The 21,029-nt window shown below is 37.3% G+C and overlaps 1 protein-coding gene across 1 annotated transcript in view; it reads right to left on the bottom strand.

Annotated features, from left to right (window-relative positions):
* The window catches only part of LOC143253385 (uncharacterized), a 51,860-nt gene that overhangs the window by 7,140 nt on the left and 23,691 nt on the right, over window positions 1-21,029 (bottom strand). Inside the window, exons 2-7 of the mRNA XM_076507175.1 lie at window positions 14,639-14,844; window positions 13,040-13,175; window positions 12,409-12,542; window positions 8,142-8,352; window positions 6,135-6,280; window positions 4,251-4,482 (exon numbers count right to left, since the gene is read on the bottom strand). Coding sequence (XP_076363290.1) covers window positions 4,251-4,482; window positions 6,135-6,280; window positions 8,142-8,352; window positions 12,409-12,542; window positions 13,040-13,175; window positions 14,639-14,844 — 1,065 coding nt within the window. The remainder of the gene's footprint in view (window positions 1-4,250; window positions 4,483-6,134; window positions 6,281-8,141; window positions 8,353-12,408; window positions 12,543-13,039; window positions 13,176-14,638; window positions 14,845-21,029) is intronic.

The following is a 21,029-nucleotide window of genomic DNA, read 5'->3' as shown; positions in this document are numbered from 1 at the left end:
TACCAATCTGCAGTGAAATCCAATTTGTCGTGTACATTTCTGTTGAGAAGCGCATGCAATATCATGCGAAAGTGCTTTTTTTTAACATTACAGCAGTAGATTAGGATTTATGGCGTATTTATAGTGCAATCTAATTCAACTAATGGGATACTAAATCACACATACGTTTATTACGTCAAACCAGGTCATTTGTTTACTTAGATTTTAAAGTTTGAAGGCTTAACTTCTAACACTTCTCCTGATATACTAGGCCGCCCTAGGGTTTCGGTCTCATATAATTCTATTCGTTTGCTGTCAGCATACCTTCCTCAGATAACATTCCAATAGTTTTTAGCCTATGGTAAGACTACTAGAATTTTTTTTTCTCAAAAAGACGTCTTAACAAATATGAATTGGTCTTTGGATAATTTTTTCTCTTTCTTCTTTGTCCTATCTCCCTTACACACTGTACCGTGCTGCTTTTAAATCTTCTGCCAGATTTCATAAAATTTGCTGCCTTGTGTTCTTAAATCTTTTATCTGTTTCTTCTTCCGGTTCGCTTGGCAGTTCTTGTTTTTGAATTTCTTTGAGTTTGTTTTGTTTTTTAATTTTGCGCAAAGCTACACGAGGTTATCTATGCTAGCCATACCTAATTTAGCAGTGTAAGGTTAGAGGGAAGGCAGCTAGTCATCACCACCCACCACTAACTCTCGGGCTACTCTTTTATCAACGAATAGTGGGATTGAGCATCACATTATAATGCCCTCACGGCTGAAATGACGAACATGTTTGGTGTGATAGGAATTCGAGCCCAAGATCCTCGGATTATGAGTCGAGCGCCCTAACCACCTGGCCATACCGGGCCTTTTTCTTTTGGAATAAGAAAAGTACATTAGTTGTAAAGATTGAAAAAAAAAACACCTTTGCCGTATATTTATGTATTTATTTATTTATATATGAGAAAGGACAAGTAAACATATTAGGTAACCTCATATTGTTTAATTAAATTCTTGTAGTTATTGTTTCGAAGCCTCAACGAAAACATCAACATGTTGGTCTCGAAATACTTCATGTTATCAGACGAGCTGTTGAGAGAACGTAATCCTCGCTGTTAAACGAACAGCAGAATGATTTTGTGATACAGTTTGCTGGCGTTTTACGTCAGAATCATTCATATTTGGCAGATGAAAAGGGAAATAAACGAGTGGGTTCCGAAACTAGTCACAACCATTAAAAAAAATCACAGAATTCACGTAGCTAGCTGGAGGTGGGGACACGTGACGACACTGTTGATTTGCTCTGCATTTGTTATCATTGCAGACCTGTGTAAAGTAGGTTTGTTGATTTGTGTCTGGTCTTTAACTATATGTTTGTATTTTATTTTTATCTGTTGAACTGGTTTTTTTTCTGTACGTAATTTTTATTCCTATCACCCGTTTATGATTTTCTGTTTCTCTGTTTTTCGTTTTATATTATATGTTAATTAATATGTTTCTTTATTTGTAAAACCTTATATGTTTATAAGTTTTATATTTCTCTGGTGATATATTTCTGGTTTTCTTGGAATCATAGTTTTTGACATCTGTTTATTTGCTGAATGGCCCAGCATGGCCGGGTGGTTAAGACACTCGACTCGCAATTCGAAAGTGGAGGGTTCGAATACCCGTCACACCAAACATGCTGGCCCTTTCAGCCGTGGGAGCGTTATAATGTTAGGGTCAATCCGACTATCCGTTGGTAAAAGAGTAGCCCAAGAGTTGGTGGTGGGTGGTGATGACTAGCTGCTTTCCTTCTACTCTTACACTGCTATAGTAGGGACGGCTACCGCAGATAGCCCTTGTGTAGCTTTGCGCGAAATTAATAAACAACAAAAAACAATTATTTGCTTAATGAACGAGTTAGCTGCAATTTATTTCTTGTTTGTTTTTTCATATTTATAACGAAGAACAATAATAATGACATTAAGTCACATAATGTAATAATTATGATCTCTCTGTCGCTAAGCATATGTATAAATAATAAATAAAGATTTAAAAAAAACGTAAACGAGGTTGCATAATTATTTAATTGTCTAAAATCACATAATATTTGTCAGCTTGTGAGTTTTTTGTTTGTCTGGTTTAATATCAGTGTAATTCGAAAGGTCTGGTATGTCGTTTTGCGGTGTTTTTTGAGTAAGTAAAAATATTTATTTTTTGAATAAATTCAAAATTTGTATTCGTAAATTTTGGATGGGCATTTAGAAGTTCTTTCAAATTTAATCTGTTTTGAGTTAAAACGTTGTTTACTGTTGCGATGGGCCTAAATATGCCTTGTTGAAAAACTTGTCATTTTTTGTCCTAGATGTCGCCTATTTTTAAAATATTTTTGAAATTTCAGAATAAAAAAGTTTGTATTTCAGAAATATTGAAGACCTCAATGATCACTAAAAAGTAAATCAATAAATTGAATTATAGTATTAAATTCACCACTTTATTCACGGAAAAAAGTTTGAACGATGTACACGTTGTTACACTTTGAAAGTTGAATCAATCCGAAGGAATGAAAATATATAAACAGCACTTAGAAACTTTTAATGTTTATAGTTAAGTAAGTTATGGAAATTAGGCCTAAAGAAAGGCAACAGAAAGGTTAACGCAAACAATAGTAACAGGTTACGAATTATAGTGTAATTAGTTATAAGATGTATAGTTGGATGTGAGGTCGGGATACGTCCTTCTGTTACACGAAAACAACAACAACTAAAAAAACAAAAGTGAGCGTTCGAGCCCACAATGTCTCCCAACTATGTTGCGTTTCACTGTCTAGCTCAATTGTGAGAAGGCGGCTGTTTAGTAAGAGAGATAAGTCACTAAAGTTATAAGTTAAACTTATCCCCTGAATTAGGTTTTTCAGGCCCCATAAATCCCAGACTGTGAGCAACTCATGGACTAATGTCAAGATTTATCACTTGTTATTGAGTTATACTAGGTTTGGAGAATATCACCCTTTATCAGTTACCTTGTACAACTCAAGTACTGTTACAATACTATTATATTTATATAATTTCATAATTAACATTTTTTAAAGTATTTCTTAAAACTTTCTTGTTAACCACACAAGGTTTTAAAAATTTGGGTGTATCAACTGTGCTCTGTCCAACACGTGTATCACGATATCTATAATTTATGAGAAGAAATCGGTCGTTGATTTTCTGGTAACCTTTCTACGTACAAGATTATATTTGTCGTTATTAAAAACAGCTATCGCGTCATTAATTAAACATTTCATGTTCTACTTTATATAATTTCAATTAATTAATTTTCAGGAAGTCCATTAAAACGAGACTATTTACTAAACCAAACAGCTCTGCAAAACTGAATATTTTCTGACAATATAAATAATTCTTCACGGATGGTCCCCATCATTATTAACGAGTCGAAATAGAAAAACGAGAGAGTTAGCAGTGTCTGTTCTGTTTTTTGAATTTTTCGCAAAGCTACTCGAGGGCTATCTGCGCTAGCCGTCCCCAATTTAGTACTGTAAGACTAGAGGGAAGGCAGCTAGTCATCACCACCTACCGCCAACTCTTGGGCTACTCTTTTACCAACGAATAGTTTGATGGACCGTAACATTATAACGCCCCCACGGCTGAAAGGGCGAGAATGTTTGGTGTGACCGGAATTCGAACCCGCAACCCTCTAATTACGAGTCGAACGCCTTAACACACTTGGCTAAGCCGGGCCTTTAGCAGTGTCAATCTGAATCTACTAGGGGTTGATATAACACACGTGGTAACGTTTTTTTCCGCGCTATAAATTCTGGTTATGAAGTAAGCACATAGAATCATATACAAACATTGTAATGTTTTCAGACGAGGCCCAAAACTCGATCGCTTTCGAATAGCTGACCCTTCTTCTCGGCCAGACACGAGTGTAGTGTTAGTGGAGAAAACGAACGCAATTTTGACAAGATTATATAATTCAAAATGACAAAAAATCCACATGAAGTAAAAATGTATTTTCTAGACTGCTGGTGTGGGTATAAAACTTTAACTAAAATAAAGTACAGAGCAAAGTTTCAACCTTTTCAAATTATTCCATATAATGTGTCAGGGGAATTGAGCCCTCAGCAATATCAGGGGCGCGTTGCTTGAGCTTTGATTCTCTTCTGTAATTTTTTCTCGTGCCATATATTCTTCTTAGATTTGCTATGTTAACAGTAAAACAACCTCTTATGAAAATACACACACACACACTTTACTTTCATTATAACATTAGAAAGTAAAATACCTGCTTCCAAATTTCCCAAAACGTGAAGACCAGACGTTTGTTGGAAGCCTCCAATGAATACTTCATTGCTTTTCGTGTCAATCACCTTGGCAACGGTTGACGTACACTTAATTTTGAGGCCATCTCCATGGAGCTGCTTTTGTGTAATTATGAATCTTAGACCGAGGTGAGAAAAAATAATTCCATTTTCTTGATGGAGAGCAGGATATTTGACAAGATACGAAGTGTTGGCCTGCAGTAAAAAGGGAAAAACAACAAACAAACGCTATCCTGGGTTATAATAACCTTTTTGGTAACACGTACCCCCCAGTTCCCTGTTAGTCGCAAAGAAATATTTTAGATACATGGTCTGCAAACTGTGGGGCCCCCCTTTTCACTCCAAACGGCTATTGGAGAATATCGATTATATATGACAGTGAACATTTTTAGATAAAGAAGTGCTTAAAAACTATTTTATATAGAGAGAGCTCATCCGGGCACAAGCCCATTGTTCACAATTAATTAATGAAGTGTTTGTGTCATGTTGTGTACCATTTAAAGACTGATTTTATTTTCATACGAAGTGCAGCGGGGCATGGGGGCGAAACAGAAAGCACTTTTAGAAAGGAGAAGGTCTAAATGTTTAGGACAACATTGTCTTAAATGATGATATGTGATGTTTCCATGTTATTTTATGCAATAAATGACTTAATGTAATTGTAACAGATTAATTACTTTTATTTTCTACTCTATTCCAGTTCCTGGGATGGGAATAAAACCCGGATTTTCACAGAATATAGTTTCGTGAATAGTCAAGTGATATAAATATTAATTTCGTCCAAAACTGTATTGTAGTCATGAATTTTGGTATGAAAGAAAGTTAACGTCATGATCAGTCTGAGTTTAGTTGTAGTTTGTTATGTGCTTAATTGCTATAGTCCTAAATATTTTTTTACTGCACAGATCATTTGGCTCATGCAGGTCTATTATGTTGTTCCTAACTTAACTTTTTCAAAGGCTCGGCATGGCCATGTGGTCAAGGTACTCGACTCTTAATCTTTGGGTCGCAGGTTCGAATTCCCAATTACACCAAACATGCTCGCCCTTTTAGGCGTGGGAGCGTTATAATGTATCGGTCAATCCCACTATTCGTTGGTAAAAGAGTAGCCTAAGAGTTGGCTGTGAGTGGTGATAAGTAGCTGCCTTCCCTCTAGTTTTACAAATTAGAAATTTTACAAAAATATAATCTTTCAAAAGAGTTTTTTTTTCTCTCTATCCCTTTCATTGGATGTTTCCTCCGATCGCCAAGTTTAGTTTTTGTATCATCCGACTTATTGTTGTACAAAAACTATTTATAAGATCTGAAAAAAACCCCATCAGAGTTTGTTTAATTTGAATTTCGCTCAAAGCTATAACAAGACTATCAATGATAGTCATCTCAAATTTAACAAAGATACACGAGAGCTATCCCGTTACCGAACATGTTTACCCTTACAGCTGTGAGGACATTATATTGTTACAAGTAATCAACATTCTATCTTGATCAAGTTTATCTGATTTGAATTTCGCGCAAAGCTACACGAGGGCTATCTGCGCTAGCCGTTCCTAAGTTAGCAGCGTAAGACTAGAGGGAAGGCAGCTAGCCATCACTACCTAACGCCAACTCTTGGACTATTCTTTTACGAACAAATAATGTGATTGAACGTACATGATAACGCCTCCACGGCTGAAAGGGCGAACATGTTTGGTGGGACGATGATTTGAACTCGCGAATCGTTGGTTGACAATCGAGCGCCCTAATCACCTGGCCTATGAAACATTTTAGAAACAAAACTTAGTTAATTATTATTATTTTTTTGAAATACGTAGAAGGAAACTCAAGTATAAAAATAAACCCATATTAACCTGTTTTCCGTTGATTGACCACGAGAGCTCAAGAGACCTCGTGAACCTAGAGGAGGAACAGTTCAAATGTACGAGGTCTCCTACAACGTATTTTCTTTTATCACCTGTTACGTGTGGAGTAGTGTCTTGAATTATAACGTTCGAGGCTGAAAAAGAAAGGAAGACAAACTGTTCTGACAACAAACGAAAAACAAAAGACATTAAGAATAGTTTACTCTTTGAAGTTGAAGAAAACAAAGTTTTGTTTTGTTTAAAAATGTCACAAGAATGTGTTAAAGAATATCCTGTTATTTGGAGACAAGGAAAGAAAAATCAAAGTTTTTTTTCTTCTAATCATCAGAAAAGTGTGGTAGTAATCCCTATTTAGGGATGGGTCTGGTTAAAAATGTTGGCCTTTACCTTGCGTGTAATAATGCATACAACGAAACGTCGGGCGAAATCCAGCCAAAAGAATAGAGACAAAAATCCCTCCACTAATCAACTTCAAATTTGCTTATGAAGTTTGGCTCACCTTCCTTGAAGTGTAGAAAACTGGACGTAAAAACATCTGTTTTCTGTTTCTCCGTCAGTTTGTTTTGTTTTTGAATTTCGCGCAAAGCTACACGAGGACTACTGCGCTAACCGTTCCTAATATAGCAGTATAAGACTAGAGGGAAGATATCACTACCCACCGCCAACTCTTGTGCTTCTCTTTTACCAACGAATAGTGAGATTGACCGTCACACTATTACACCCCCATAGCTGAAAAGGCGAGCATGTTTGATGTAATGGAGATTCGAATCCGTGACCCTTAGATTGCGAGTTGAGTGCATAAACTACCTGGCCATGCTAGGCCTGTTATCCGTCGGATGGAACTCGCAAACCACAGTGTGTCTAATTCCAACCTGCACACCAAAACACTTCAATAATCCATAGGGTGTGCCTATCCAGAGTTAGAGCAGCAACTGCTAAACACTAGTTACGTTAAAGCCCAAAGTGCTAACCACTGTCTTTGATCAGTAGATTATTACTTGTGTTATATGGAAATAGGTTATCTACCGTAAACCCCTTACTGCGCCGCGCATTGCCCTGGTCATGACTTATCTTACTTCAAGAAGTAACGTCTATAGCTTATGTTGTAGTTTCCTATAAAATAGAACTAAATAAGTTGGTGATATGGTACTTTCCACTTAGAGGTTACAGCCCTACTGGAAGATAAGACTTCGAATTATAAAAAGAGTGCAGAAACAAGTAACAAAAAATTTTATTATAAAATGATTTGACTGCAGGGATGGAGGAAAAGATTAGAAACTAAAGGGCATTTGATTGTTTGTTTTAATGTATTCGAACTCGTAATCCGAGGGTTGCGGGTTTGAATCTCCGTTACACAAAACATGCTCGTCCTTTTAGCCGTGGGGGCGTTATAATGTTACGGTCAATCCCACTATTCGTTGGTAAAAGTGTAGCCCAACAGTTGGCGGTGAGTGCTGATGACTAGCTGTCTTCTCTCTAATCGTATGTTGCAAAATTAGGGACGGCTAGCGCAAATGGCTCTCGTGTAGATTTGCGCGAAATTGAAAACAAACCAAACTAACAGAAAATTATTTTATTTGTTACGTAGAAGCAGTCCATGACTGAAACAGGTATACTTATTTTCGTCATGGAACTCAAACAACAGGACTGTTGCTTAGAAATACACTTATTATATGTCTCACTGAATTGAATATCACATTTAGTTTGATATTCTTTTGACTTTGTTTAAACCTTTGCTTTTCTGACAGGCCCTATATTCCATATATATATATATGTATTAATCCTCGGGTGTACGTTTGTTATGGTTTGAATTTCGGTAATATCTAAAAACATAGTTCAATAAACCTTTTCTTTAGTCTTAAGGTGGTCACTCATCCAATTCTGACAGTTGCTATGGCTACCGATACATAAATATATTCTTGAACATTTCGTGGTGTGTGACACGCAAAAAGTTTCGACTTAAACTAACAAATACGAAAATAGAAACAAACTTACAATGCAGGTCGTCTGTTTTAACACTCTCTCCGATGATAAGCTCTTTGCTATGAGTGGAATATTTCTGTGTTACAGAAGCTGTACAACGTATGTGCATGACGCCATAGCTGAAATAGCTGTTGGTGGCAATGAACGTGAGGCCTACGGTTGCTGTTTTCAACCCATTCAAATGTTCAATATTATCGTACATCGTTACGTCAGACGGTTTTACCTGAAAAGAATATAAAATACATCATTGATCAGCCGAATGAATAAATCGATATAAGGAAATATATAATTATTAATATAGATTACTGTTTTAAACTATATCCGCATTATCCACGTCAATGATTCCAAAGAAGGATATTCCATGGATTGTACTTCGCTTGGGATTACTTTTCCACTGATTCTAATGGCAATGATTATACATTTACTAGACCACAGGATGGTGAGGACAGTTTTAGGCCACACATATATTGACAAATTATCTACAGATCATCTATTATACGTAGAAGTCAGCTTCCAAGCCTATGTTTAAGCAGACCAAAGTCCGTGATTTTAGTTCTTTAGACGTTCCTCCTGTTTTATTTTACGCATCCTCACTATGAAAAAACTGTCAATTTCATTAGATATTTTAACCTCATTTGTTAACAGGTTCAAGCCCTTTTTTATCATATTACTAACGACATCAGGAGATAGGCCTAGCTCATCAATGGTGTTTTTTCTTAGTTCTAAGGTTCTCTTTCGTAACTATAGTTCCAATTTGTGGATGAAGGCCTTACCATGGATTTATCATGGTTTGAGATTTCTAAACACTTTAATGTGCTGTTGTTTTCACTTTCGTGAAATATATAAAAATACTTACCTCTTCGAATTTTGAGGTTTTTGTTATTCATATATCGTTTCGTTTTTATAATATCTCTATTCAAATACAGTACTTGAAAGGGCTGTGATATTACAAGCTCCTGACTTGCGTCTTAGTCGTGAAAGTATATGATTACTGATTAGCTGGGTATCAAATACGTAAATGCTAAACATGCCCCATGGTGCTATGACTTACATTTGCTCAATCGGCCCGCGATGGCCAGATGGTTAAGGAACTCGACTCGTAATCCGAGGGTGGTGGGTTCGAATCCCTGTCACACAAAACATGCTCGCCCTTTCGGCCATGGGAGCGTTATAATGTGACGGTCAATCCCACTATTTGTTGGTAAAAGAGTAGTCCAAGAGTTGGAGGTGGGTGGTGATGACTAGCTGCATTCTCTCTAATCTTACATTGTTAAATTAGGGACAACTAGCACAGATAACCCTCGTGTAGCTTTGCGCGAAATTCAAAACAAACAAACATAAAACTCATCAGCAATTTTGAGAACGTTTGAAACAGTCCATTGTATGGCTTCGTATTTAATAACAAGCAAATCCTTTAATGAAGTATAATTAACCATTTTTACTTTATACTTACACAAATGTATATACAATGTTTTCAAAGTACTTCTTTAAAACTATTATAAACTAACAAAAAAGGCCTGACATAGCCAGATGGTTAAGGCTCGATTCGTACTTTGAGAGTTGAGGGTTCGAATCCTCGTTACACCAAACATGATCGCCATTTCAGTCGTGGGGCGTTATAAAGTTACAGTCAATCCTCTTATGCGTTGGTAAAAGAGCAGCCCAAGAATTGATGGTGGGTGGTGATGACTAGCTGCCTTCCCTCTAGTCTTATACTGCTAAATTAGGGACGACTAGCGCAGATGGCACTCGTGTAACTTTGCGCGAAATTCCAAAAAGCAAACAAACTAACAATAGTATCGAAACCTAAAAACAATGTTATAAATGGGGAAGCTCCCTTTCAATATATAGAGTTATATAAACATAAACTGTTCAACAAATGCAAAGTCACCCATGCTACGCGTGGCATTAAACGTCACTTCTGTCCAACGCCTGCTTCATGTGCTTTATCACTAATTGCCTAATCAGTTGAGGCCTAATTTACAGTATTAAGGTGATAAAATTAAAATAGATACCAGACTCGAACTGTTCTTAGCCTCACACTTTTCATGATGTACGTAAGCGAAATGTCACTAACTGACACAAATTTCTGTTTCATAATTCGCGGACGACGTAGCAATTTCGAAGACTTCCTAAGCTTCCACAAAAGCAGCCACACATTTACAGCCCATGATTAATAACAGAGCTAACATAAAATAATAAAAAAATCAATGTACCCAAAACACAGGTTCTCATGTTCTCAAAACTCAACAAAGCTAGTATAAAAACCCAAAATCCTAAAATGAAATAATAAAAAACAATATATCCGAAACACGTCCTCATGTTCTCAAAACCCAATAAATCTGGTATAAACAAACCTGACATTTACTAGATGTAGCCCTTCTCCAAACTACTACATGAGTAAAATTGCTAGGCCTTACTTACTACTCGAAACTAAACTGTAAAACACATGTAAACAAATGCAAAAGCAAAATATGGACGTGGGTAAACTTTGTCAGAAGTCTAACTGGAAATATCTCAGGTACATCGTCGAGAAACGTGTTAAAAACCTACAGAGGGTGGTAGGATATGCTTGTTTGGCTTGGATTAACGTTGCACCAGGTATAAATAACCAAAAACTATAAACTACACAAAACTCGGTCCTTACCACAACATATAATGTTCCACGCACAATAAGTTCAGTTTCCTATACAGTTATGTGAGTATACAGTCACTCTACAACAGGCTCAATAGACTGGTCTCCATACTTCGAGATAAACAAAAATGAACTAGCACGTTTAGTAGATAGTTATATCATACATTGTGTAACTAAACATAAGTTCTTCTCCCCTATTAATAGGTACTGTAAGTATAACCATCAGCCACCTACTGCTAGACTTATTTGATTATATCATCTGTGCTGTGTGTTCAATGTGTATTACTAGGGTACTTATGTTAAATATATTACTAAATGAACTAGCATTGGGATACATGGGACTGCTTGTGAAGTACATCATAAAATAATTTTTTGGTACAACATGGAACCTTTTGGTTTATCTTGGCTGTCCTATCCTCTAAAATATGAAGCAAAGTGTGTGCCAGTGCAAATGCTCGACGTTTAACATAGATTGACATGGCCCTGATGTGATTAAAGCAGTGACTTACCTAAGTAGAGAACCATTATTCATAACAAGTTTAGCATTTAACAGTTATCTTAATTTAACTGTACCGACTTAAAGGGATCACAGCAATATCAGTGGCAGACAGAGGAAGGAATCAACATAACACATGATCTTTCTAGATCCTGATCAAGGTTCGTCCGTTATTCAACAATTCTACCTTGAGGGGTTCACCAAAGCTATTATGGTGAATTTCTTTGAAAATGATTCATCCAGTTAATCACAAACCAGAAAAGCAGTCGGTTAACTCTTTATATATGTATATATTGCTGTTATTTTAAAATTAATCTCAAAGTTACATGATGGGATATCCGTGTTCCGACCACGAACTGGTATTACGAACCAAACTAGGCCCGGCATGGCCAGGTGGGTTAAGGCGTTTGACTCGTAATCCGAGAGTTTCGGGTTTGAATCCCCGTCGCACAAAACATACTCGCCCTTTTAGCTGTGGGGGCATTATAATATGACGGTCAATCCCATTATTCGTTGGTAAAAGAGTAGCCCAAGAGCTGGCGGTGGGTGGTGATGACTAGCTGCCTTCCCTCTAGTCTTACACTGTTAAATTATGGACGGCTAGCGCAGATTGCTCTCGAGTAGCTTTGGGCGATTTTTAAAAACAAACAAACTGCATATTTAACTTCACACATTAATATTTTTATTGCTTCACTGTTTTGCCTTTGATGTGTAGGAAATCAAAAAAAGAGAAAATATCTCCAAGCGTTTCAAAGGGGCGTGGCCAGATGGTAATGGTGCTTGGCTCGTAATCTGAAAGTCGAGGGCTCGAATCTCCGTTCCACCAAGTATGCTCGCCTTTTTAACCATGTTGACGTTATAATGGGACAATCACTTTCACTCTTCGTTGGTAAAAGAGTAGACCAAGAGTTGGAAGTGGGTGGTGATGACTACTTACCTTCCTTCTAGTCTTTCATCACTAAATTTAGAACGGCTAGTTCAGACAGCCCTCTTGTAGCTTTACACGAAATCCAAACAAATTTCAAAAGGGTGTGATGATGGATTCTGCTAAGGGAGCTGTTATAAAATTCCCTCTACATTTCATCAGAGTTAGTAACAATGGTAATTAAAAGAACTACATACGTCACTAGGAAGCACTATTCCTTCACCTCTTTGCCTTTGATGTGCCAGGTTAGGTTTGCGACAGGTTTCGATGGTTTCGAACGACAAGTAATGTTCACCTCTTCCCCAATCTGATAGCTTGATTTATGACCCTCGATTTCCGGCGGCTCTTGTGGCAAAACTAGCACAATAACAAAAAAAAAAAATAGTCAGTGAAATCGATTGATTAGATGATTTAAAGTAACAATAACTGCTTTGTTGCTTCTAGCCTAAAAGGTTTTGTTTCTTCAGACAACTGATATATTTAATTTGTTCCCAAATTCGTTAAGATTAAACAAATAAAATGTATCCACACTACACCATTGAACTGATTTTATTTGAGTTTGTGGAAAATACATCAAAACAGCAAATCTCGTGAAAATCGAGAAACTTAAAGCTTTACATCACTTAAATAATTCTTATCGAATTCGGCTATTTTATCCAACTTTATTGTCAAAGACCTTGTGTGTTTACTTTACACGCATTGAAAGAAAAACAAAAGTGATCTTCCAGTCAGACATTCGGCTTACGAGCTTGGATATTATGTAAATATATTCAAATCTCCATAATTTAACGAAAGAGTTAGTTCGATTCACTTCATCGACTATTAATTTATTTTGAAGTATCAAAACAACTCACCGTATATTTTTAATATTTTATCGGCTTGTACTGTACTATAAGAGGGCGCTTCTGTTGAAACTTCACATTCATATAGGCCTTCCGTTTTTAGGTCTGTTTGAGTGAGGAAGACGTGGGTTTGATTGGATCTCTGCAGCTGAAAGATTACGTGCCGGTGTAGATTGACACACAGAATATAAAATTTGTTAGAGTTTTGGCTCAAAGATAAACTTTATAAATAAGCCAGAACCAACTTCATAGTACTGATTTCAAAATACATTTGTATTCAATGCTATTTTCGGCAATTTCTGATCAAATCAGATCACAACTAAAAATTAACTCATTAATTACTGTAGCTAATTTTAAATACCGCACTAACCAGGTGTATGGAAAGTTACAAAGCAAAAACTCAGAATGATTAGAATGTATTTATTAGTAACTTGGGCACCCTTGCTGTTATTTCACATCAGATTACACTAGACCCACAGTAGTACATTTTTTAGGTATAACTTCTTCAACAAATGTCCAGTTTCTACAGATACGTTATGGCGACATCTGTATCTGTCTTTTTAGTCTCTAGAGCAATGTTTCTCAACCTCTACGATACTAGGAATCACATTTCCGCCTACCTAAGCTGCCGCGGACCACTAAGATGCAAGTACAACGAAAAACCATTACGATTTACATGTAAGTACTCGAACAATGTTTAGGCAGCTCCACAGTGCTCTTTGGCATTTTCTGCTCGTGACTTAGAACAAAATAATTTTTAGAACTCTTGTTGTTTTGAATTAAGAACAAAGCTACACAATGGGATATCTGTGCTCTGCCCACAAAAGGTATCGAAACCCAGTTTATAGCGTTGTAAGTCCGCAGACATACCGCTGAGCGACCGGGGGCAAATGATTTCTAGACAAAAATATATACAATTCATGCGTGTTAGACAGTGCGTACTTTATCAAGACTAATCGATTACTGTACATTAGATCTGCGTGTGACGTATTCATGACGTCACATATACATCTTGAAAATGGAGAAAAATAAAGTTCTCCGTGACAGGAAACAGAAACGAAACGGGAAAATCGGACCCATATTGTAAATCTACATGCACACAGGATAAAAAGCTCGCGAAGTTGGGGGTTACACATTGCGTAACAAAAAAGATTTTCCAGTATCATACAAGGAAGAGTTAATTATAGTATGATAATGATAATATACATTCTTTAGAACAAGACAAACCAATGATCAGTCGAAACATGTAGTATGTTCCCTCAAAATATATCACTTCTTTGTACTCATAAATTTGTTTGTCAACTTATCATGAGATAGATAAATGCTCAAGACTTTTTTATCCATCCCCTTTGGTGGGACAGCGGTAAGATTACAGGCATAGAATTGTAATTATTTATAAAGCTCAGTTCCAAAGGCTTCCCCGACAAAATTTGTCCCATTTCAAGTGCTTAAGCTGCCCTTACTAATGAGATAAACATGATATGTTTACATAGTCAATGAGCACGATTTTTAGAGCCACGTTTCCCTTAAATTTGATCAAATCTTAAAATATCAATATATTAAGTAAACAAACATTGTGGAAGCGTGATACGGAACGTTGTACACACTTACATCCATATAAACTCCTTGCAAGTCGTACTTCTGGCCAGGAGGATAGTCACTTGGAAGAAAGCGGTAAAACTCGACATGGTCTTTGTACCATTTTACCGAATACAAGTCGTCACCTTCTAAGTCATAACCACAATACAACCATACGGGGGCACCACATGCAACACCAGCAGGAACGTGTAGTTCCACTAGTTTTAAACTGGAAACAACTGCAAATTGTAAGAAAAAAAAGGAAAAAAAAGAAAGAAGACAAAACACTTGTTATGGGCAGAAAACCAATATAGTGTAAATAAAATTCTTCAATGGAAAAACTGAATGTTTTTATATGGTAAGGCGTGTCTGAGCATTTTCTGACAGAGCCTCGAATCCCTAGTTGTTGTCTTGAAAATCAGTTTGTTTTTTGAATTTCGCACAAAGGTACTCGAGGGCTATCTGCGCTAGCCGTCCCTAATTTAGCAGTGTAAGACTAAAGGGAAGGCAGCTAGTCATCACCACCCACCGCCAATGAATAGTGGGATTGACCGTACATTGTAACGTCTCCATGGCTGAAAGGGCGAGAATGTTTGGTGCGACCGGGATTCGAACCCACGACCCTCAGATTACGAGTCGAACGCCTTAAGCCGGGCCTTGAAAAATCAGAATAGAAAAACCATGATCAATGTCGTTAAAACCTTCTGCGGACCCCAGCCCCGAATCTTGTACATATCTCGTGACGTCTCTGCTTGTATGTGAATATAAACCTCCTCTTTGTAGATGTAATGATCACACCTGTTTAGAGACGTTCCAAATGGACTCTTTCTGCAGTAACTGGCATGAAAACTGTTAACAGAATGAAACAGCTTATGGTTTTTTCCGTTTGCTTGTGTGGGGAATTATGACCAAAGCTACTCGGGGGCTGTTTTGTACTAGTCGTCCCCAGTTCTGAAGTGACAGACTAGATGGAAGGCAGTTAGTCAATACCACTCACCGCCTACTTGGACTACTCCTTTACCAACGAAATGTAGGATTGACCGTCATAGTATAACGCTCTCATGGCTGAAAGGGCGAATATGTTTAGTAATTTGATTGAAATCCGTGATCTGCAGGTTGCGAATCGAGAACCATAAGCATCAGGCCAGACAGGTTTTACCTGAGACAAGTGGCAGGATGACCACCAATTATTTCGTTTTAACGGGTGATAAAAACTCTAAGAGTATTTGCTGTTTCTATCATGGAATCATACACGTTTATGAAAATAGTCACATGGAATGGAAGTAGTGAATGGCGATTTTACCTTGTGATACGAAAAAGTTTAGGCAATAAGACGTGACATCGCCCAGTACCTCAATCTTTATATATATATTTATAAATGGAATTATTCATTGATGTATTCAGTTAATTTCATTAATTATCGCTAACGTCTTGTATGTATTTTACATAGAAAACTAAAAATTTCGCCCAATTTGTTTCATTCATCAGTTGCTTGTAAAGAGTGTTGCAACAAGAGAGAAGGACATAAAAGTAATTAATATAATGGAATATGTGTATCTTACCGGTAGGGGGTTGTTTGTTCCGAAGTGCAAGGCTACTTAATGATTTGTTTGGCTTGTTTTGAATTTCGCGCAAAGCTACACGACGGCCATCTGCCCTAGTCGTCCCTAATTTAGCAGTGTAAGACTATAGGGAAGGCAGCTCGCCATCACCACCCACCACTAACTCTTGGGCTACTCTTTTATCAATGAATAGTTGGATTGAACGTCACATTACAACTCCCCTACGGCTGAAATGACGAGCATGTCTGGTGCGACTGGGATTCGAACTCGCGACCCTCAGATTAGGAGTTGAGTGCCTTAACCATCTGGCCATGCTGGGCCTACTAATCAATGAGCTATCTATGCTGTGCCAACTATGAGTATCGAAACCAACTCAGGTTTTGTAATATGTCTTCAAAATTAGCGCTGAACCAGTGAAAGATCCGGTAGTGTATTGTACTAAAAAGTCGGAAGGTTGAGATTCAGTTCATTGCTAAGCGCAAAAGCACAGAATCGACTAACTATGCTCTGTCCACCAGAAGTATCGAAATTCAGTTTTTAGCGATATAATCTCTCAGACTTATCGATGAACCACCTCTTAACAACAAAGAAAGAACAGAGTACACACAATAGCTGGTAGCTTCAACATGTATATTATTATACCGGTATCACTAAAGTTCAGTAGTGCTTAGTGTGTAAGGATAAGTCGACAAAAAAAAATTACGTCCCATTCTATCTGTCATTCGATGGCTCTTACAAGTAACTGCTGAAGTTTAGTTTTATCTTTATCTGAGCGCCTAATTACCATTATAAGACTCCCAACACCAGTGAACAGTCTTGATAAAGTGGACAACTGTGAAATAATTAAAGAGTGAAAGGATTTACCTTTCTTTACCCACGCTAGCCCACGCTGGTGTTTCTTCCTGTAAAACAGGAATTACTAACAAAGAATAGATAAACATTAGGTGACTGAAACGTGTAAAATATGAGTGTTTTGTACACTGTACAATTGATGTCTTTAGGGAGCCAACTCCTATATTATGTATGAAGTGGAGAAGTAAAGAATAAATAAATACACATAATACTAAATTTTAGTACACACACACATTCATTGAATACATTAACTTTTCGTTACGATACAAAAGTCACGAAACAAGTAATAAAACATTTTGTATGCAAAATAATGGAAGAATGGCGGTATAAAAAACAATGCTTACATGAATATAGGTAAGATACAACTATATATTTTAATATATTCTTTTTTTTTACTGCAAGGTCCAATAAGTCAAGATTATGACCAGTGATGATTTAAAATATATTGTAAACAACTGTATGATATGGTATTAATGTCTGATGTCTTTGTACAAGTGCAATGAAAAAACTCACAAAGCTGATATAATATTAACAGTATATAATACCATTAAATTACACAAATAATAGATATTAACTTATCAACTCACTTCAGTGAAATTGTTTAAAAGGGGTAAACAAGAAATAAAACATACAAACATTAAATATGATGTAGGGATGGCTGTGCCAAAAAATACAAAAATAAAATACTTGGAAATATACAAAACCATAAAAAATCACTACATAAGTAGTCATATCTTAATAAAAATAACTTCTATCTACAACTATTCGTTGGTAAAAGAGTAGCCCAAGAGTTGGCGGTGGGTGGTGATGATTGACTACCTTCCCTGCAGTCATACACTGCTAAATTAGGGACGGTTAGCGCAGATAGCCATTGTGTAACTTTGCGCGAAATTCAAAAACAACCAAATAAACCGCCAGGATTGAAAGCCTGATATGTAGAGAGGATTATGGTAGTGACTACAGTCAAACTAGAAAATAAACACTACTGTGATTATATGTACAGGATCGAAGTTTTCTTCAAATCTGAAATGTTTCCACCACTGTACCAAACGGCTTTGTGCCACTATAGTATGAAACGGAATATTGTAGGTTGAAAAATTCAGTATTAAAAGCAGAAATGTCATCAACCTTAAAAAAGTTTTAATATTTGATATTTTACAATCTTTTTTAAACTTTCTTTTGTAATTATTTGAACAAAGATTGAGACCTTCTTAAAAGTCAGTTAACTGCTTTTTAAGGTCAACCTGTTTCTAATAGACATAACGGTAACTAAACAAAGAACGATTTGTAAGCATAATGAAAATTATTTTGTGTAGATAAAATATTAAATGTTCCACCAAAAACACTTCAAACTTTGTTCTTCAATTGTTGATAAGTGCGAAGTGAAAAAGGTGTGTCGACTGAGTTACCTTTCATTCAGTCATTAGACATTTACATGTAATACAAGTCATGTACAGGGTATCCAAAGTTTGGAACCATAGGTAACTCGCATCTTTTCTTGATGTCAGATACGTGACTGATTATGGCGCTGTTAAAGCATGAGAAGGTACAGTTAATTCTGTTTTTAATAACAACTTGTTTCAAGTTACAGGGACACCATGTGGAACACATTCTGTAAATATTTTTGGAGTGTCTCTGCTTCCAAAGTTTTAAACCCGGCATGGCCAGGTGGTTAAGTCACTCGACTCGTAAACCTAGGGGCGCGGGTTCGAATCCCCGTCACACCAAACCTGCTCGTCCCTTCAGACATTGGGGCGTTATAATGTGAAGGTCAATCCTACTGTTTGTTGGTAAAAGAGTAGCCCAAGAGTTGACAGTGGGTGGTGATGACTAGCTGCCTTCCCTCTAGTCTTACACTGCTAAATTAGGAACGGCTAGCACAGATAGCCCTTGAGTAGCTTTGCGCGAAATTCAAAACAAATAAACAAACCAATCCAGAGTTTTAAGACGTCGTCTAGATCACATGTTTGTACCTGAAGAGTAAAAGGTCGACTTTCGTTTTAATAACAATGTTTTTACCCAAGTTAAATGCGTTTTATTTAAAATGTAATGACTCTTTTGAAAGCGGGATCATTTTGTATGTTAGATTAAGATATGTATATGTTTACGATGTTAAATGGTGATACAATAAACAACTTTAATACAAACGTGTTTATCTCTATATTCTATATAACTTTTCATGTCACGCATATTAATCGCAAATCTAGAGAATAGATTACCTGTATTGAGTCCACTGAGGGGAATGGAACTCTTGATTTTGGCGTAGAAATCTATCTAGTTTGTCGCTGTTCTACCTGAGAACTGCACATCTTACACTCGAGTTGGAATACCTCAGTGGCGGCGCCAGGATATTTTCGTTGGGGGGGGGCTGAGGTAAACTGTGGAGGGGCTTCCCAAAATGCCATCAATATGAAGTATAGATGGTAAATTATAATAACGTAAATACCAAGGTACATTTCAGAAAGGTGTGCTATTTGGAACTGCGTTTTCAATGCAGTTTTCATTGGAAACTCATACTCTGATTAATAATTCATTATTACAAATTAGAAATAACCTGTTTATGAAAATATGCGTATATGTAAAAGAGGAAGCTCACCTAAATTCCACCCAAGGTAATACATAATAATAAAGAAAATCAAGATTAGCTTAGATTGAACATTTAATATACCATTAAGAGTAAAGCTACAAATCAAAAGAAATATAACATAAAGACATTGTTTTCATGGCAGAAACGTATTATCCCAAAACCATAACACTGTTGTGTTTATAGTCAATATTACTTCAAAACAATGCGCCTCTTCTGGTGATTGGCAGCAAATGTGTCTATAACAGTACCAATATCGAGTTGTTTTGCCCTCCTGGAGTTTACTGATATGATAGTAAGGTTGCTGGTGCGGTTGTTACCACTGCTGTTGCGCAAGTATGTCTTGAGAAGTTTCAGACATGAGAAACTTCTCTCACCGGCAGTTGAAGTGACAGGCAGGGTCACAGCAATGTATACAAGTTTGTAGAGATCCATAAAGGCATCCTTGTATGGCTCCAGCATGGTTGCAAGCTCCAATGGTGTGGATACTTTCTGCCCCTTGTCTTTCTTCCTGGCAATTAGCCGGTTCAACTGGTGGGCCTCCACTGCGAGGTCATCCTCTGCCACACCATAGTTTGCTGCCATTCCTAAGTGTGCTTGCTTGTCCAGAAATGTGGAGTGTTTGGGGTTCAATGCAGTTGCACTCATCAGAACACTGCAGGCATCAGAGGAGAATCTTCTATTCAGCTCGTTGAGCATCCTGTCTATGATAGCATAGAAGGTGTGTCTCCTGGCATCTGGTGTTGGTTCATCTCTTTGGCCAGTACTAGATGTGATTATGAATTCGTCCAGGTGTCTGGGGGCAGATCGCTGTCTACCTTGACGCACCGTCTCAGTGCGTATTCCCACTTTCTTATATATCCTCAGCAGACTCTTCCAAGTTTTTCCATGCTGCTTCAGTTCTCATTTCTGAGAGACCAGAAATGACAGATTGTACTAGGTCCTCTGCAGAGGCCAGCTGCAGGTCAGGTGACTGGAGGTGGTTTGATAGCTTTTTGTCATCAGCAGTAGTTTTTTTATGGCCACTAGACTGGTTACGAACTGCTGATCTAGGGGATGCACAGGCCCTTTGATTCAATGGCTCTATGGACATTGTCCCCCTCCATAAGACGCTTTAAGGTTGTCACAATGGCAGGGAGGGTTCTTTTCACAGCCAGACAAGCAGCATGTTGGTAGGCCCATCTTGTGTCTGACAGTCGCTTCAACTCTATGTGCTGGTTCACGGGTTCAAGCTTCTTCTGTACCTTCAGAAATTCTTCATGCACAACCGATGTAGAGAAGAATTTGTACAGCTTCTGAATTGTCACAAAGAACTCTGCTGCAGCCTGGACGTTGTGCACACAATCAATTAGCACAAGGTTGGGCCTGCGAGCATAGCAGTGGACATACACAGTCTCAGACACCCTCTCCTGAGCTTCTACTGTAC

Source organism: Tachypleus tridentatus, chromosome 6, assembly GCF_004210375.1.
Source record: "Tachypleus tridentatus isolate NWPU-2018 chromosome 6, ASM421037v1, whole genome shotgun sequence".
Lineage (NCBI taxonomy): Eukaryota > Metazoa > Arthropoda > Merostomata > Xiphosura > Limulidae > Tachypleus > Tachypleus tridentatus.
The sequence above is the reverse complement of the archived record's forward strand: the minus strand, read 5'-3'. Positions and strand labels throughout refer to the sequence as shown.